The sequence below is a fragment of the Neofelis nebulosa genome, chromosome 13 (assembly GCF_028018385.1).
Source record: "Neofelis nebulosa isolate mNeoNeb1 chromosome 13, mNeoNeb1.pri, whole genome shotgun sequence".
NCBI lineage: Eukaryota > Metazoa > Chordata > Mammalia > Carnivora > Felidae > Neofelis > Neofelis nebulosa.
In genome coordinates, this window is record NC_080794.1 from 78,181,238 (window position 1) to 78,198,399 (window position 17,162).

At 47.9% G+C, this 17,162-nt stretch overlaps 1 protein-coding gene across 1 annotated transcript in view; it reads right to left on the bottom strand.

Moving 5' to 3' along the window:
• The window catches only part of HSPA12A (heat shock protein family A (Hsp70) member 12A), a 166,840-nt gene that overhangs the window by 136,142 nt on the left and 13,536 nt on the right, over positions 1 to 17,162 (bottom strand). The window contains exon 2 of the mRNA XM_058697886.1: positions 16,519 to 16,606. Coding sequence (XP_058553869.1) covers positions 16,519 to 16,606 — 88 coding nt within the window. The remainder of the gene's footprint in view (positions 1 to 16,518; positions 16,607 to 17,162) is intronic.

A 17,162-nucleotide genomic window follows, 5' to 3' on the forward strand; every position in this document is an offset into this window, starting at 1 on the left:
AGAGACAATAGGAACGAAGGGGGTGGCTTAGTGTGCTGAGCACTAACCCCCCAACACAGCCATCTGATGCTGTCAAGTTCAGGGACAGGATGCTGTGCTATTCACTCCTTCCATGGCTCTGGCACAGGAAATCCAGTGCCGGCTATGGCACCCTATATCTATACTTAATGATTCTGTTTCAGATTTCCCTGTGCTGGCGACATGCCAGGCTGCCAGCAGAATGAAGAGAAGGGGAGAACTGAGACCATTGTTTGAATGTTTCAGGCCCCTCTTCTTCACCTATGCCCCACCCCCCAACGCCTCTGCCTCCAAAGCCTGGGTCATTCAAGATAATCTGCGGAATACAAAGATGCCGTTAAGATCACCTCGCTGCGTTCCATGTGAGAGGTGAAAGCAGCAGCATGGATTTGGCTGCCTGGGTCAGACACCTGGCAGTCCTCCTGGATTTCACATCGCAGCCAATTAGACGCCGACTCTCGCTGACCCGACCTCCACGATGACGCTCGTCTCCAGCTCCCTCGTCCTCTCCGGTGTCTCTGCAGGGTGAGGTCCGCATCACCTCCTGCCTGGGCTGCTGCATTAGCCCCATCTCGTCCCCATGCCCACCCCCTACCCATCTCGCCCGTGTCGCACACCGCGACAAGTAGGAACAAACCTGATCACATGGGTCCTCTCCACGAGAGCTTGGATGGGGCTCCCCGAGCCACAGAATAAAGTCTGAACTCCTTGCCCTGGATTAGAGCTCCATCCCCCTGAGCACCTATGAGCCTTACTGTCCCTCTTGGCCCCCGGAAGATTCTGCCTCAGCCCAGGGAGCCGCACCCTTCAGGGGAAGCCCCCCGTCACCCACTCATTCTTTTCTCCATTCTGCTCAGCTGCGTGATGCCAGGCATAACCACAGTGGTGTTGGGAAGGGGGACACAGGTGCATCTCTACACGCTGCCCCCACCAAAGCGAGGGCCACAGCACGTCCCCACAACACACAGACCCGATGTCCCCGAGGGAAAATGTACCTGTCAGAGATGAGAAATGTTAGAACAGGGAACGTGGCAGTATGTGATCCATAAATCGTGGTTCCGTACAATCAGTGAGTATGAAAAGCAAAACTTATCTTGATAGGATAGAAATTAAAAGCAAAGGGAAACAGCAGATGCCAGATGGTGGAGGACCTACCTCCATCACACCCCCGTGTGCCTCCTGGCGCGGGAGTCACCCCGGCTGCCAACCCCGCCTGGGGAGCCCCTTCCCCTGGCCTGTTAACCCCTCACCAGCCCTCGCTGCCTGTCTTTGGGCCTCTCTGGTGCTCACAGCTGACCGGTTACTTTGGCTCCATTCTCTCTGGGAAAGACCTACAGACGGCCCTACCCCCACGACCTGGGGACCCCTGACTTTTCCTCTTCCTCACGGACAGCTTGCCCAGGCCCGGTGTTCCCTGAGTCTACACCCCACCCACAGTGGTTATTTACTGGTTCCAGACTCACATTTTCCCAGCTCCAAAATTCTGCTTTTGCCATACTTTCTGCCCCCAGTGCCCATCATCTACTCCGCACACCCCCACACCCCTCTTATCTATACAGCTCCACTTAGATTTCCTGGATCCACCCATCCCCTACCCCCAACAAAGAGGGAAAAAGCGATGCCCATTATTCATTACCTAGGGTGGGTAGGAGCTACGCAGAGCACGGTAACAATATGGGGGTGACATTATGTTCATGTCAGAGCATTAACGTAGAGCAACAATAACGGTAACAGTATGGGGGTGTCGTTATGTTAAATAACGTGTGTATTGGAAATGTACCTTGTGAGGAGATCTGAATGTGACCGTACGTGCTCAGAAATAAGGCATATGTTTTTAATTGGTAGCGATAGGTTTGTACTGAATCAGCTGCGTTAGAATGAGGCAAATATGTCTTCACCAGCAAAACACAGAAAACCAAGGAAAGACAATACATTTTCTGCATTTTGCCAAACATCTTGGTCAGCAAGACACTTGTTGACGCAAGACCGTCAGAGAGGAAGAGACTCGTCTTGCCATTTTAGGGGCCACCGTAGAGGTGGGAGGTAGAGTTGGGGGTTTGTGCAGAGGACAGTCACTGTGGTCACCGGGGGCGGGGGTGGGGTGGGGTGGTGGGATGCAGGATGTACGCGGCCTGCGCAAGGACTCAGGAGTGGCGCCTGCCCGTTGTTTCTGCCACTGGTGTGGCCACAAAGGTCGTGAATACGTCAGCCCTCGTGACCAATCAGCACCACTCAACATGGCAGACCGCCCCGTCTTCCTAGAAATACCTGCTTGGTTTGACTTTCAGGACACCTGGGGGGGCGCCTGGGGGGCTCAGTCAGTCAAGCATCCAACTCTTTTTTTTTTTTTTTTTTTTCAACGTTTTTTATTTATTTTTTGGGACAGAGAGAGACAGAGCATGAACGGGGGAGGGGCAGAGAGAGAGGGAGACACAGAATCGGAAGCAGGCTCCAGGCTCTGAGCCATCAGCCCAGAGCCTGACGCGGGGCTCGAACTCACGGACCGCGAGATCGTGACCTGGCTGAAGTCGGACGCTTAACCGACTGCGCCACCCAGGCGCCCCAAGCATCCAACTCTTGATTTCGGCTCAGGTCATGATCTCAGGGTCGTGGGATCGAGCCCCGCATCAGGCTCTGAGCTAAGCGTGGAGCCTGCTCGGGATTCTCTCTCTCCCTCTCTGCCTCTCCCTCTCTCACGATAAGTAAACAAACATTAAAAAAAAAAAATAACACCTGATTTCCCACTTCCATCAATGGCACAGCACCCCAGACTTCTTCACCGGCTGTTTCTCACTTCTGGGAGCTTCAAACGTGGGAGGGCCTAGGCACTAGTCCACAGACGTCTCTTTCTATCAACACTCTCTCCCTGGGCGGGGGGGGGGGGGGTCTCTTCCGGCTTCACGGCCTTAAATGCCGCCTATGTGGGCGATGACCCCACGCTGACAATTCTAGTCTGGGCGCTGCCACCTCCAGCTACATGTCTAACGGGTGGCAACTCTAGTAAACAGGCCCCGAACCAGTGGCCCAGCCCCCTCCTCCCAGAGCCTGCCTTTCCCCAGCCGTCTGCACCTCCGTAACTGCCGACTCGATCTTTCCATCTGCTCAGCCCCAACGTGCCGGCCTGGCTCTCGCCTTCCCTTTGCCACACTCCACGTCCAGTTGCCTCAAATCCCGGGGCCTCCCCTCTAGCTTTTGTCTGCATCTCATCACGGCCACCCCGTCACCCTAAGCGGAATCAGCACTGTCTCTGTATCTTGCGAAAGCATCCTCACAGGCCTCCCTGCCTCTCCTCTGCCAACCCCACTGCCCACCAAACTGTACTCACAGCGTAAGCACTTCAAACACGTAAGTTGGATCATGCCACTCCTTGGCCTCCCATCTCAGAGGAGAAGCTGGCCTCCTACAAGGCACCGTCGGGCCTCATCCCCCAGCTACGTGGCTTCATTGCTGGAGCTCCAACACGCAGGCAACTCCTACCTCAGGAACTTTGCGCGAGCTGTTCCTCTGCCCAAGGTGCTCTTCCCTCAGATATCCACATGACTTGATCACATACCCTCCTCAGGTTGCTGCTCAAATGTCAGCTCCTCAGTGAGGCCTTCCTGGACTTCTTATTTTAAACTCTAGCCCCGTGTCCACCCCGTCATTCCCTATTCAGCTTTAGGTTTTCTTCTGTATCATCTGACATGGTTGTTAAGATTTACACGCATGCGGACACATGAATGTAAGCTCCATAAGGACAAGAATTTTTATGTTTTATTCATGGCTGTCTTCTAATGTCTAGATCAGCGCTTGGCACATAATAGATGATAAATTAATAATCATTGACTGGTTTGTGGTTCCGTGTTGATTCACCTGAGTCACTTGCCATCTTGACTGCTTGAGAGGAAACCCTGGGCCTCAGGAGGTTGGGATGACAAGTCAGTCCTACCACAGTGCCCACTGTGGGCAGCCCAGAGCTGGACTCACCTGTAAACCACCTCTGTGCCCCTTACATCTCAGGGGCCTCAGAGCCTACGATGGGGCCTAGAAAAAATATGAGTAGATAGATGCTTGTTCACCTATTGAAATCCAGATAATTCAGGCCAAAGAGGAGCCTGAATTAAATGAGGTAATATGATGCCATGGGTGTGGTTTAAAAGAACCCTTTTCATGCTCTGCTTATCCTCTGGTGTGCTATTCCACTTTGGGCACAGTAAAGTGAACACCTACGTTCACCTGAGAACGTGGAGTTTCTAGTATCTTCCCACATTCACACTTGCGCCCATCATTGTCCACATAGGAACTTCCTCCATCATGAGTGGAGGGGGCACAGAATAAGTCATCATGAGCCTTGGGTTCTTGTCTTCCCTCCACACTTACCAGCCTTATGCATGACTTTAACCCATGTAATCCTGTTTCCTCATCTGAGGTTAATTCTCTTATAATAAGAGAAGAACTGGCTTGTGAGTTTGGGACGCAAGATTCAGAAATGGCTTATTAAAGGAGATTTACAGTTTATGAGCATATAGAAAGCAACAGTCATGAGCACGTGTGCAGGTTCACAGAGAAAAAGCTCTGTCAGATAAATCTTATATCTTTCTTGATAGGATTACCAGACTGGTAGAAATGAAGTAGATCAAGGATTTATGAACTCAGTAGGGAGTTTGAGAAATTCAGTGGGGTTGCCATATGGATTGGACACAAGGAATACTGAACTGGGTACAAGGACCAGTGGGTAGCTTGGGGCCTGGTTGGATACTGTTATTCAGAGGCTGAAATTCAATGATCTCAGAGAGAGGTGCTGAGCTCAGGACCTCAAGCCTCTCTCTTTGGCAAAGTCCTGTTGATTAGTTTTATCACTGGCTTGAATGAAAACTTTAAAGAGGGTGTGTTTGCTTCATTTGTGGATAGGCTGGAGGACAAAGATATCATGACCAGGGTCAGAATCAGCATCCAGAACAATCTCAGCATCTATGAACAATGGGCTGAATCTAGAAATATGAAAGGGAAAGGCCAACGTACTACCTTTGGCTCCCCAGGGCTACGTGTCCAGTGTGGGAAGCAAGGCACAAGCACCAGAAGACTTGAAAAGGTACGATAGTTTTCTGTTAACATGAGTCAAAGGTGTGAGGTTGCTGTGTAGACCGCCCCACGCCACTTCATCCCCTCCCATCAAAAGCTAACTTTGTCTTGGGTTATTTTCATGGAATTGTGTCCATAAGCGTAAGGTGAATCCCACTGTACACAGCCCAGTGGTTTTAAGGACTACATTTAAAAAGGGATGTGAAGCGGACAATTCAAAAATGAAATTAAGACCATTATATCTATAGTAGTATAAAAAAACCATCCAATATTTAGGAATAAACTCGACAGAAGTGTAAAACTTACACTCCGGAAACTAAAACACTGTTGAAAGAAATTAAAGAAGACCTAAGTGAATGGGAAGACATCCTATGTACATGGATTGGAAGCCTTAACATTGTTGGCATGGCGATACTCCCCAAACTGATCTACAGTTTGAGCACAATCTCTGCTAACAATCCCAGCTGGCTTCTTTGTAGGAACTGACAAGCCAATCCTAAATTCACATGTAAATGCAAGGGATCCGGAGTAGCAAAACAATCTAGAAAAATGAGAGCAAAGTTGGAAGACTCATACTTTGTAATTCCACAGTTTACTACAGAGCTTCAATAATTAAGACAGCACGGTACTGCTTAAGGGCAGCCAGATCAATGGGACAAACTTGAGAGGTCATAAATAAACCCTCACATTTATAAGCAGGGAACTTTTGACAAGGACGCTAAGACAATTTAGTGGGAGGCAGAAGAGCATATTTAATAAATGGTGCTGGGACAACTGAGTATCAGACGAAACCGTGAGCTGACCTCTATATCACAGCACATACAAAACCAGCCTCAAAACAGACAAACGACCTAAATGTGACAGGTAAAACTATAAAACTCTTATTAGAAGAAACAAAAGAAGAAGAAATAGACATAAATCTCTGAGACCTTAGATTAGGCAATGGTTTCTTAGATAGGATACCAAAAGAACAAGCAAAAAGTAGACAAAAATAGATACATTGGACTTAATCTAAATTTAAAGCTCTTGTGCTTTCAAAAGACACTAGCAAGAAAGTGAAAAGACAACCAATAGCATGGGAGAAAATATTTGAAAATCATGTATCTGATAAGGGAGTATATGTATCTGTAATACATAAAGAACACTTATAAGCAAATTATAAAAAGATACAAACAATTTAAAAATGGGCAAAGGATCTGAATGGACATTTCCCCACAGGAGATACAGAAATGGCCAAGAGGCACAGGAGAAGATATCAACATCGACAGGCATCAGTGAAAGGCAAATCAAAGCACAATGATACATGTCACTTCACACCCACAAGGATGACTATAATGAAAAAGACAGATAATATCCCACAATCCGGCAATTGCACTATTAACCAAAGAATACAAAAATACTGATTCGAAGGGATACATGCACCCCAATGTTTATGGCAACATTATCTACAATAGCCAAACTATGGAAAAAGCCCAAATGTCCATCAACTGATGAATGGACAGAGCAGATGTAATGGAATATTAGCCGTAAAAAGAGTGAAGTTTTGCCATTTGCAACAACGTGGATGAAGCTAGAGCGTAGTATGCTAAGTGAAATAAGTCACTCAGGGAAAGACAAATACCACGTGACTTCACTGTTGTGGAATTTAAGGAACAAAACAAATGAGCGAAGGGGGAGAAAAGAGAGAGAGAGAGAGAGAGAGAAACCAAGAAACAGACTCTTAACAATAGAGAACAAACTGGCTGTTACCGGAGGGGAGGTGGGTGAGGTGGGTGGGGGGACGGGTGAACTAGAGGATAGGGATTAAGGAGGGGACTTGTGATGAGCACCAGGTGTGGTATGGAAGTGCCGAATCACTACCTTGCACACCTGAAACTAACATTACACTGTATGTGAACTAGAATTTGAATAAAAACTTTAAAAACACACATAATAACAAGTGTTGGTGAGGATGTGGAGAAATCTGAACCCTCATATGCTGCTGGTGGGAACACAAAATGGGGCAATGGCTTTGGAAAACAGTCTGGCAGGTCCTCAAAAAGTGAAACACAGAGTTACCAAATGACCCAGTAGTTCCTCAGTATATACTTCAGAGAAGTGAAAACATGCATCTGCACAACTTGTAAGTATTATTCATCACAGCCAGTGAGTGAAAACAACCCCAATGTCCATCAGTGGACTAACGAATAAACAAAATGTGATATGTCCACACCCTAGAATATTATTCAGCAATGAAAAGAAGTGAGTACTAACACAGGCTACAACATGGACAAACCTTAGCAACATTGGGCTAGAATCAGGGGCTCCTGGGTGGCTCAGTTAAGCATCCAACTTTTGATTTCAGCGCAGGTTATGATCTCACAGTTTGTGAGTTCACAACTCTGTGATACACTGAGTCACAGGATTACACACTTTATATGAGTGAAAGGCATGGTATGTGAGTTAGAGCTCAAAACAGTTATAAGAAGAGGGGGCACCAAAAACTGGGTCTCAGAATGACAATAGGCTGTAAAGTCACATCCTAGGAGGAAAAGCTGAAGAGAGTAGAAGTAAAACAGAAAGACTCTGGGGAAGAAGCCATTTTCAAATATTTGAAAGGCTCACACATGAAAAGGCAACGAAATGACCATGTGGCCCGGAAGCGGATTCTGCTCCTCCTTCTGGACTGTTCACCCCCTGCCCATACCCCCATAACATCCACACACCATTCATGGTCCCGCTTACATGTTAGCCCCAGGGATGCCCTCCAGGACTCCCTCCCCGATCTCTTGCCGTGTGCTCTCCTCGATTCAGAGCATTTCAAAGATTCTTCATTTGTAATGACATATTTATTTAGTCATTGGGCTATATAGTCTGAGGACCTCACTAAATTACTAGCTCCATGAAGGGACTCTGTTGGCTTCCATGCACTATTGTCTCCCTGGAACTCGCCACAGTACCTGGCATATAGGAGGTAGTTAATACGTACTGGTTGGGGGCGCCTGGGTGGCTCAGTCGGTTAAGCGGCCGACTTTGGCTCAGGTCATGATCTCGCGATCCGTGAGTTCGAGCCCTGCGTCGGGCTCTGTGCTGACAGCTCAGAGCCTGGAGCCTGTTTCGGATTCTGTGTCTCCCTCTCTCTGACCCTCCCCCATTCATGGTCTGTTTCTCTCTGTCTCAAAAATAAATAAACGTTAAAATTTTTTTTTAAATAAATAAATAAAATTAAAAAAAAAATAAGTACTGGTTGAATGAATAGATGAATGAGCCCCAACTGTTAGAAAATACAAGCAGACAGCGTAAGGAGGAAATTTCTGGAATCAGAGCTGTCAACAGACGCAATGAGCTGCCCTGAGTGCCCTTGCACCTTGCTCCTCTTGGAACCGTTCAAGCATATGGTGGACAAAAGTGTCACAGAGCAGGTGTAAGCACCAAAGAGACGGTCAGACGGGATTTCTCTCCCTTCTACTTTAAAATCTCATGAATAGTTCATATACTCCGGAAAAATTCTAAAAGGCAAATAAGAAAAGTAAGTAAATCAAATCACCCGTAATCTCCCTACCAAGTGATGGCCACGGTTAATGCAGTACAGTTGACCCTTGAGCAACACAGGAGTTAGAGGTGCTGACGCCCTGCACACTGGAAAATCCCCGTACAAATTTTGACTCTCCCCCAGAACTTAACTACTAAAAGGCTACTACTGACTGGGGAGCCTTAGCAATAATATAAACAGCTAATTAACACACGTTTTGTATGCTGTATGTATTATAGACTATATTCTTACAATAAAATAAGCTACAGAAAATGTCATTAAGAAAATCACAAGGAAGGGAAAATACATTTACAGTACTGTACTATACATATCAAAAAGAAATCTGCATATCAGTGGGCCTGCACAGTTCAAACCCAGGTGGTTCCAGGATCAACTGTATATCCTTCTGGACACTGGCCGTGTAGTGTTTCACTATATGGACACACACTGTTTTAATTACTACGGGATTATGTGAATCTTTGTACATTCCACGTTGTTTAATCATAGCTCATGGCTCATACTTATTGGCTATTAAATTAGTGCCAGGCACTGTGCTAAACATTCCATATGCATCGGATTCTCCTAAAACCCAATGAGGTAGATACTTAATATTATTTACATTTCATATTAGAGACAGGGAAACTGGGGTTTAGAGAAATCACCCAATTCTGTCATGATCACAGGCTAGCAAATGCAGAGCCAGATTCAGATGCCACTAATCTGACTTCAGACTCTAGTGAAGGTCCCACTGATGTTTGCTCAATGAATAACTGAACGAATGAGGGAATAAATGAATGGCTGTGGGCTCAACTGCCCACACCAGGAAGAATTAAGCTTCTCTTTACCAGCCGGTTGGTTCTTATCTTACAAAGCTCTAAATGTGAGGTCGCTCATCTCTTCTTGGCTCACTCTGTCTCAAGACTAAAAACGGGGTCCGACTCCCACCGGCCACTGGACACCCTGCCTCTAGGGGAACCTCCAGGACCTTCTCGGCTGAGCCTCCCCACAGTCTCTGGTGGCCCAGGCTTCCGTCTCCCACAGAGCCACCTTGGGCAGAGCCCACCCTGGCCACTTCCGGCCACCTGTCCCCCGGGGACATGCGGAAGCTGACGGGGCCCCGGGGCTGCTGCGATGCGGCTGTGTCCACGTGTCCACTTCGAAGACGCGGTGCCGCGTCCCGCTGGTACAGGCGCTGCCGGTGCTGGTGCCACCGCCACCGCCAGTGCTGGTGCCACTGCCACCGTGCAAGTGCCACCGACACTGCCAGCGCCGGGCTCACCGCCTCTGCTGCCGCTGCCGCCACGCATCACTGGAACTGCGGCCCAATCAGCACCTCGGGGGTGGGACACTGCTGGCACCGCAGCCGCTGCCCGCGCGGCACCGAAACTGAAACTACCGCCAGCACTGTGGGGGCGGGGCAAGGGTGGGGGCTGGGAGCCTGGGAGCTTTCTGTCCCCATTTGCTCAAGCCCACCACCCCCCTCCCCCTGCAGCCCCGGGCAAACGAGGAACGGACAGTTCCCTCGCCTCCAAACGAAGCTTCACCAGGGACTGTCTTGGGCTCTCCTGGGAGAGGACTTCTTGGCTCAAGCAAACAGGGCCCCGGAAAGCCCGGCCCACGTTCCCCAGCCGGCTCCAAACCCGGGGCGCCGCGCAGCCGCAGCGGGGAGCCGCCTCTGCCCACCGCCCCCCCCCCCCCCCCCCCGGCCCGTGGAGCGGGCGCCTTCGTCCCACACTGCGGAGACCGAGAGACGCGCGTGGCCTCTCTCCGAAAATGCCGCAGACCTCACGGAACACATCTGCGAACTCACCTGCGAGTCTGCCCCGTTTTCCGTCCAGTCCTGTTTCTCAAAGATACCCCTCGTGTTACCTGATTGTGCGTAGGTCTCAGAGTCCGTCTTGGAATAAGGCAGGAAGTTAGAGAAGTAAAAGGAGATCAAATGAAGAGCTGCGATACGAATTTATGGATACGCATTTTGAAAAGGAAAGCCCATTTCCAACTTTGGGGATTTTTTCTGGAGACTTCCAAGGGGCAGAAAATCTTGGCCAAATGACCTGGGAGCTCTAAGTGGAAAACAGGGCTCTCTCAAGAAGCTTTTTTTTTTTTTTTTAATGTTTATTTATGTATTTTGAGGGAGAGGGGTAGAGAGAGAGGGAGAGAGAGAATCCCAAGCAGGCTCCGCAATGTGGGGCTCGAACCAAGGAACCCTGAGGTCACGACCTGAGCCACAATCATGAGCCAGTTGCGCAACCAACTGAGCCCCCCAGGTGCCCCTCTCAGGAAGCCTTCTGAATATGAATTACAGAATGACTGCTCCCTCCCTGCTTTTTGTAGATAGGCGTTAAGAACGCTGCTGGGCACCGCTGATCCTGGCCAAGGTCAGCATCCACGGGCCACCACCCTTCCTGACCCTCCGTGGCCTTCAGCCCAGAACTCCTTCCTTAAAGAGCAGCACCCAGACTCTCAGCCTGCCCAGATAAGTTCATATTAAGGTTTTAATGCCATCACTCCATGCTTCTCAGTCAGAAAGGTCACAGACCATTAATGCCACAGCAAAGCAGGAAAGGGTCTCATCCTCATGGACCTAAGTGGTTCTCAGAGGATGGGTAGGGTCTGGCAAGGCCAAGAGGAAGGGTTCCAGAAACAGAGCAAAGGAACAGAGAGAGAAGCAAAGGGCATGACTGGTCAGTGGCAGAAGGAGGGTCAGAGGACAGGAGGGAGGGATCACCCAGGGCCAGTGGGTTGCTTTAGAAATCAATAAGAACCTGACAGCTTATAACGTTTTAGAATCTGATTTTAAAACTGGGATTTCATGCTCATGTGGGGTAAAAATAAATGTGAGAAATGGGCACCTTGTATACAAACAACACACTTACTTTTTCCCCTCTAGAAGCAAGCCATAACATGAGCACAGAATCCAGGAGAGAGGTTTTTGCCCTTGAACTGGCTATTCCTGAACCTTCACCCAACTTTCCAGATCCCACAGGTGCCTCTTAGATCTAATAGAGTTTTTGGTTTTGTGCTAAGGCTATTCTCTGTGCTGGGTCATTAGTCATTCTTGTCACTCTGCATAACACAGAGCACCTTACAGGAGGCACAGTGGTCACCTGTGCAGAGAATGAGACCCATGCTTGCCAGACTCAAGAAGACTGAATGGTGAAGAAAAGTGTTTGGACAAAGTAGGACTTGTCTCTACACCTGGGACAACGCATAGTGAAAAAACTCAAAAATGTTCTTCTACCTAGACATCTCCTCCTCTGATAACCATCTGGCTTAAACGTAATATGACACCGGGGGCAGAACCTGGAGAGCTTCAAGGTCTGTCTTTAGGAGTATCCTCGTCAAGGTACGTGCTGTCTCACCCATGCTACAAAGTGGGTTAACACAGGCTATAAACTCACTATCCAAAGTCAGAGAGACTATAATGCATGTATATTCCTTCCAACTGTGACTGGTTCTCTCTCTCCCTGCCTCTTAATCTCTTTACATACATATATATGTCTGTTCATTTATGTATACATACCTACATAGACATATGTGTATCTTGTGTATATAACTATATATGTATGCATATAGAATATGTATAGTGTACATGTATATACATATATAAAAGACACATATAAAGAGAATAAGAGAGGCAGGGAGAGAGAATATGTGTGTAGACACACACACACACACACACACACACACACACACACAAATACGTAGTGCAATTCAATTCCATTCAATTTCATTAAATTCAACCCACATTTAGAGTCTTTGCCATCTGCTGGTCGACACAAGACATTAGACACCGAGTCACAGAAGAGTGAAACCGATCGCCAGCAGCTCGCCATCTAGAGGGAAGATAAACTGAACCCACACACCGGCATGGTGGCCACTTAGAATGGGAGGCAGTGTGGCTTGGTGGTTTTAGATCAAGGGCGGTTCATATGTGTGCATGCATCATGCTGGCTGGGCGAGGGTCCCGCTCTACCACTGTCAAGCTCTGTGACCTTCAACAGGCAGTCTGAGCCCCAGGGTCCTCATCAATAACATGAACATCGACACCAGCACCTTCTTCATGGAGCAGTGAGAAATTAACAATATAGCCAGTGAAAGCGCTTACATTGGCACACAGAAGGCATTCGATAAAAGGGAACTTCTACTGTTACAATTATTATTCTTATTGAGAAAAGAGTGCTTTTGTGTCGAGGGGCACAAAAGAAAGAAAGGTCTGTGTAACTTGGGGGTGTCAGGAGGAGCTTTGGGGAAGAGGTGGCATAAGGAACAGGTGTTTGTCAGGAGAACAACAGGGACAGAAGGCATTCCGGGGATATGAAAGAGTTTGTTCAAAGGCCCTGAGGCATGAAAACATCCTGGCATTTCCTGAGAACTGCCAGCAGATCAGCACAGCAGAGTAAGGGTTCAAGGTCAAAGAGAAGCCACAGTCAGATCTAAAAGGCCACCAGAGAGCTTCAAACAATGGGATGACAAGATTAGACTTGCTTTCAGAAAGGTTTAGGTACTATCCAACTGAACATGATTTCACCTTCCTCAGGTCACTGTTGTGAGGACCAGTTATCACAAATACCACCAGACTATATTAATGCCACAAAACAGAAGACGTCTTGTCATTCACATGTTCTTTCCTCTGTTCACGAGTCTTCAAAAGCTTCTTGTTGGTTTGTTTCAGTTTTAGTAAATAAATGGCTTACTTTTACATGCTGGTTTCATTGCTGCAGAAGGTTTTCTTTACCACTAATGTCTTACAGAACGATTTTCATTTTTGTTTTGTTAATGTTTACTTATTTTTCAGAATGAGAGAGAGAGAGACGGAGTACAAGCAGGGGAGGGGCAGAGAGAGAGGGAGACACAGGATCCGAAGCAGGCTCCAGGCTCTGAGCTGGCAGCACAGAGCCCAACATGGGACTTGAACCCACGGACCGCAAGATCATGACCTGAGCCGAAGTCAAATGCTTAACGGACTGAGCCACCCAGGCGCCCCTTACAGAATGATTTTTACATACTCATCTTCCTAACCACAAGGAGGGTCTTCAGTGGCCCGTTCTTAGCATCCGTAAGAGCCAGACAGTAAATCATTCACCCTCCAAGTACGCAGACAGCGATCACATGCAGCAGATCAGATCTGAGAGACAGAGGCGGATGTGGGAGGCAGAGCCATGATCGGGGTCAGTACTAGAACTAGAAGGAAAATCACATCCCGGGGAAAAAAGGAGTGAACCAAGAAGGTCACAGAAGAAGAAGAAGGACATGTGCCGTGACACAAAAGGGGTGGACGAAAATGCAAAGTGGACCTCTTAAGGGCATTTAGTGACAAAGGAGGTCCTGGAGGGAAGATTTGGAGACAGGCAACTAAACTGTTTAAATGTGTCTCGATTCATTTGCTCACGTATCATTCATGAGATCAGCCTATTAGTCGATTCTCCGAATTCTCTTTGTTCAAACATGTTCTGGGTACAGAGAAAATAACGTGACGCTGCAGAACAGCGCGTGGTTTCCGACCATGAAGGACTCAGCACAGGAGAAAGAGAATTCCTTCTGCTCAGGTGTGAGTGGGCACCTGATACGTGCCACGTACTGTCCTATGTGTGGCTTACATATGCTGTCTCGTTTAATCTTCATGCGACGCCATTGATAAAATCAGCAGCCAGGGACAGTCTTCTTTCTGGCCCCATTTTCCATTGCTCCGTATTAGAGCAAACAGAGGCAGCAGGCGGGAAAGAGAGCTGAAAACTGCCAGTCGGCAGATACCTCCATCGCTTTAGACGCCACCGCCCCCACCCCCCAAACTGACATCAAGGGGTCTGGTCTTAAGATTTTCCGAAAACAAACATTGCTTCTTGCAATACACTTTTTCCCTTTGATTTCACAAGCATTGACCCCCCCCCCCCCAAATGCAGTAATCCTGCCATTCCCTTCAGACCAGTAAACATGCTCGGTGCATCGTGTGCTCGAGTGCAGGTATATCCAATTCAGGCACAAACAGGGAGTGCCGTCATCCCCACAGGACCTGCCAGTGGGTCAAGTCCAAATTCTGGACTCAGATGCCCTACCTGAGTGCCTCTTTGGTCTGTGGTTGCTGCAGCCTGGAGCTCCTGAGCACCAGAGGTTGCTTGCTTAAGTTGTTAAAAAAATTAAAAAAGTAAAAAAAATATATAGATATATATAATAATCCTATCAACCTCTCATGTGGCACTCCAACTTAGCATGTATTTTGGGTCAACTAAGAAACTCAAAGAGCACTGCAGGAACAATTAAAGTAAGTGTGAAAGGGGTACCAGGGTGGCTCAGTCGGTTAAGCGTCCGACTGCAGCTCAGGTCATGATCTGCTAGTTTGTGGGTTTGAGCCCCACGTCGGGCTGCGTGCTGACAGCTCAGAGCCTGTAGTCTGCTTCACACTCTGTCTCCCTCTCTCCCTGTCCCTCGCCTACTCAGGCTCTCATTCTCTCTTTCTCTCAAAAATAAATTAAAAAGTTAAATTTTTTTTAAAAAGTGTGAAAAACAGCAAGATCTCCATCAATTGCTTTGTTTCTCAGACAAAAATTTCTCCCCTGAAAAATCAAATGAGCAATAAGTTATTTATTGAACACCTACTATGTGACAGGTACTCTATAGCCAATTGCACATTACAGAATTTCTTTTTCGTTACTGTCTTCCCTTCTTTGAAATATTTAAAGCATTGATCAGGATGCTTTAGCTGTTTTGTCTTCAAGCAGTTTTATTATTATGAAATGTCTTCAGAAGCTTAACACTGTTAGCTAAGCAGAGTTTTCTGAGTCTTTTTTGGTCTGTTTTGTTTTCTTCCTACTATTTTTTTTTTTTTTTTTTTTTTTTTTTTTTTTTTTTTTTTTTTTACCTAAAACTTTCCTCTTCTTACTCTCTGATTTTAGGGAGAAAAAAATCTAGCATCTGGGTCCTGAGACCACTTGAAATGTCTGGGCCGAGGACTGCTAATGACCTCCCAGAGATAACCCAAACTGCTGATTTAGCAAAGCCCATTCTTGACCTTGACACAAGACAAGACAGGCAAAGGGAGAGGACTTGCCAGGCAGCAGTGAAAGCAGACAGATCGTGGAAGGGCTCAGATCTCCCCGGGCCCCCTCCCCCATTCAGCAAACACCTGGCTGAGTTGGAAAACATGACCGGTCCAACCTTCCTATTGGCACCAATTGAAGCTGTCAGCTCTCGGCTTGTCACCAGTTGCACTGGGAGGCCCCCGGCAGCCACAAGAGCCCTAATTAGGCAGAAATGACACTTCTACAACTGACCTGCCAGGACCTTTGGCAAACCATTTAACATCATTAGTTAACATTTTTTAAAAGTGTGAATGTAAATGAACAGCCACTGGTTTTCAATGGAGTTTGTCGGTGGCATCTCCCCCCGCCCCCCCAGCTCACTCTTTCTCTTTTTACATGAATAGCCCACTTGTTTCCTCCAGAATTGGAGAGAGGCACCAGGGAAAATGGAAGAAGAGGACCAGTCCTCTGTGAGGAGAGACATTAAAGCATAAACAAGCCCGAAGGATCCAGAGACATCTCTTCCTGCCTCGGTAGAGGCCTGAACACACACAAGGCCCCAGAGCCAGCAGGGCAGGGCAGGGAGGGGACAGGTGTGTGCCCAGCCAGGTCCTGCTCCGTGAGCTCGGCTTGTGAGTGTGGATGTCGGCTGTGGCCCATCCCGTGCGAAAGCAATTTCATTTCCTGAGTCGAGGGTGCTTCTGAAATACTTTTTCTCGTACCTCTTACCACTCGTCGGCACTCTGAACAAGCAGCCGCTCTGCAGCGGTTTAGCAAGTATCTTACGCGTGCTTCAATCTGGCTGTACCAGCTTTAAATGTACCCAGTCCGTCTCTAGACAAACGAAATTCCAGGGGTAACTACTTCCGACGCCAGTTTGGTACTTACACAGATGAGTTCGTTTCCTACCTGAAGCTGGTATTTCCCACCTTGAATCACACTTGACTTTGCTCTTTGCTGCACACCCACAGAATCTGTACACGCCAACATTCTCCATCTGCAGGAGGGGGGAAAACTTCACTGTGAAAATGTCACCTTATCCATTTCCGCGCTGCTCTCGAAGCGTGTGTTTGTGCCGGCTGACAGCTAGCTGGAAGAGGCTGCCCAGAGCAGAAGGGAGGCCAAGGCACAGGTGGGCAGCGGAGGGGCCAGGTTCCTCCAGGGCCTTTGCACTTACCACCTACTCTTTGGGTGGCCCTGGTAAGGTGCTTTGCCCGAGTCTCAGATGTTTTTATCTGTAAGACAGAGATAATGCTTTCCTACTTCAGATGAGAAAAACAAGAGATGGAAATATCACGAGAACTGGGAAGCACCGTGTAAATAAAGATACGGAGTGCCAGATTAATTAGACGGCCAAAACTGAGGCACTATGCCAGGTTCTCAGCTTGGAGAGATGAAACTGAGAATCTGTCCTCTTGCTTCTCAAGGCAGGCTGGACAAAGCCACTACACCACTGGCACATCCCAGGTCCCTCTCTGTACCCCCCTCCCGCCCCTCCTGTCTCCCCACCTCCACTCCTGCTTCTTCTCCAAAGAGCTTTAAGAATTACAAAG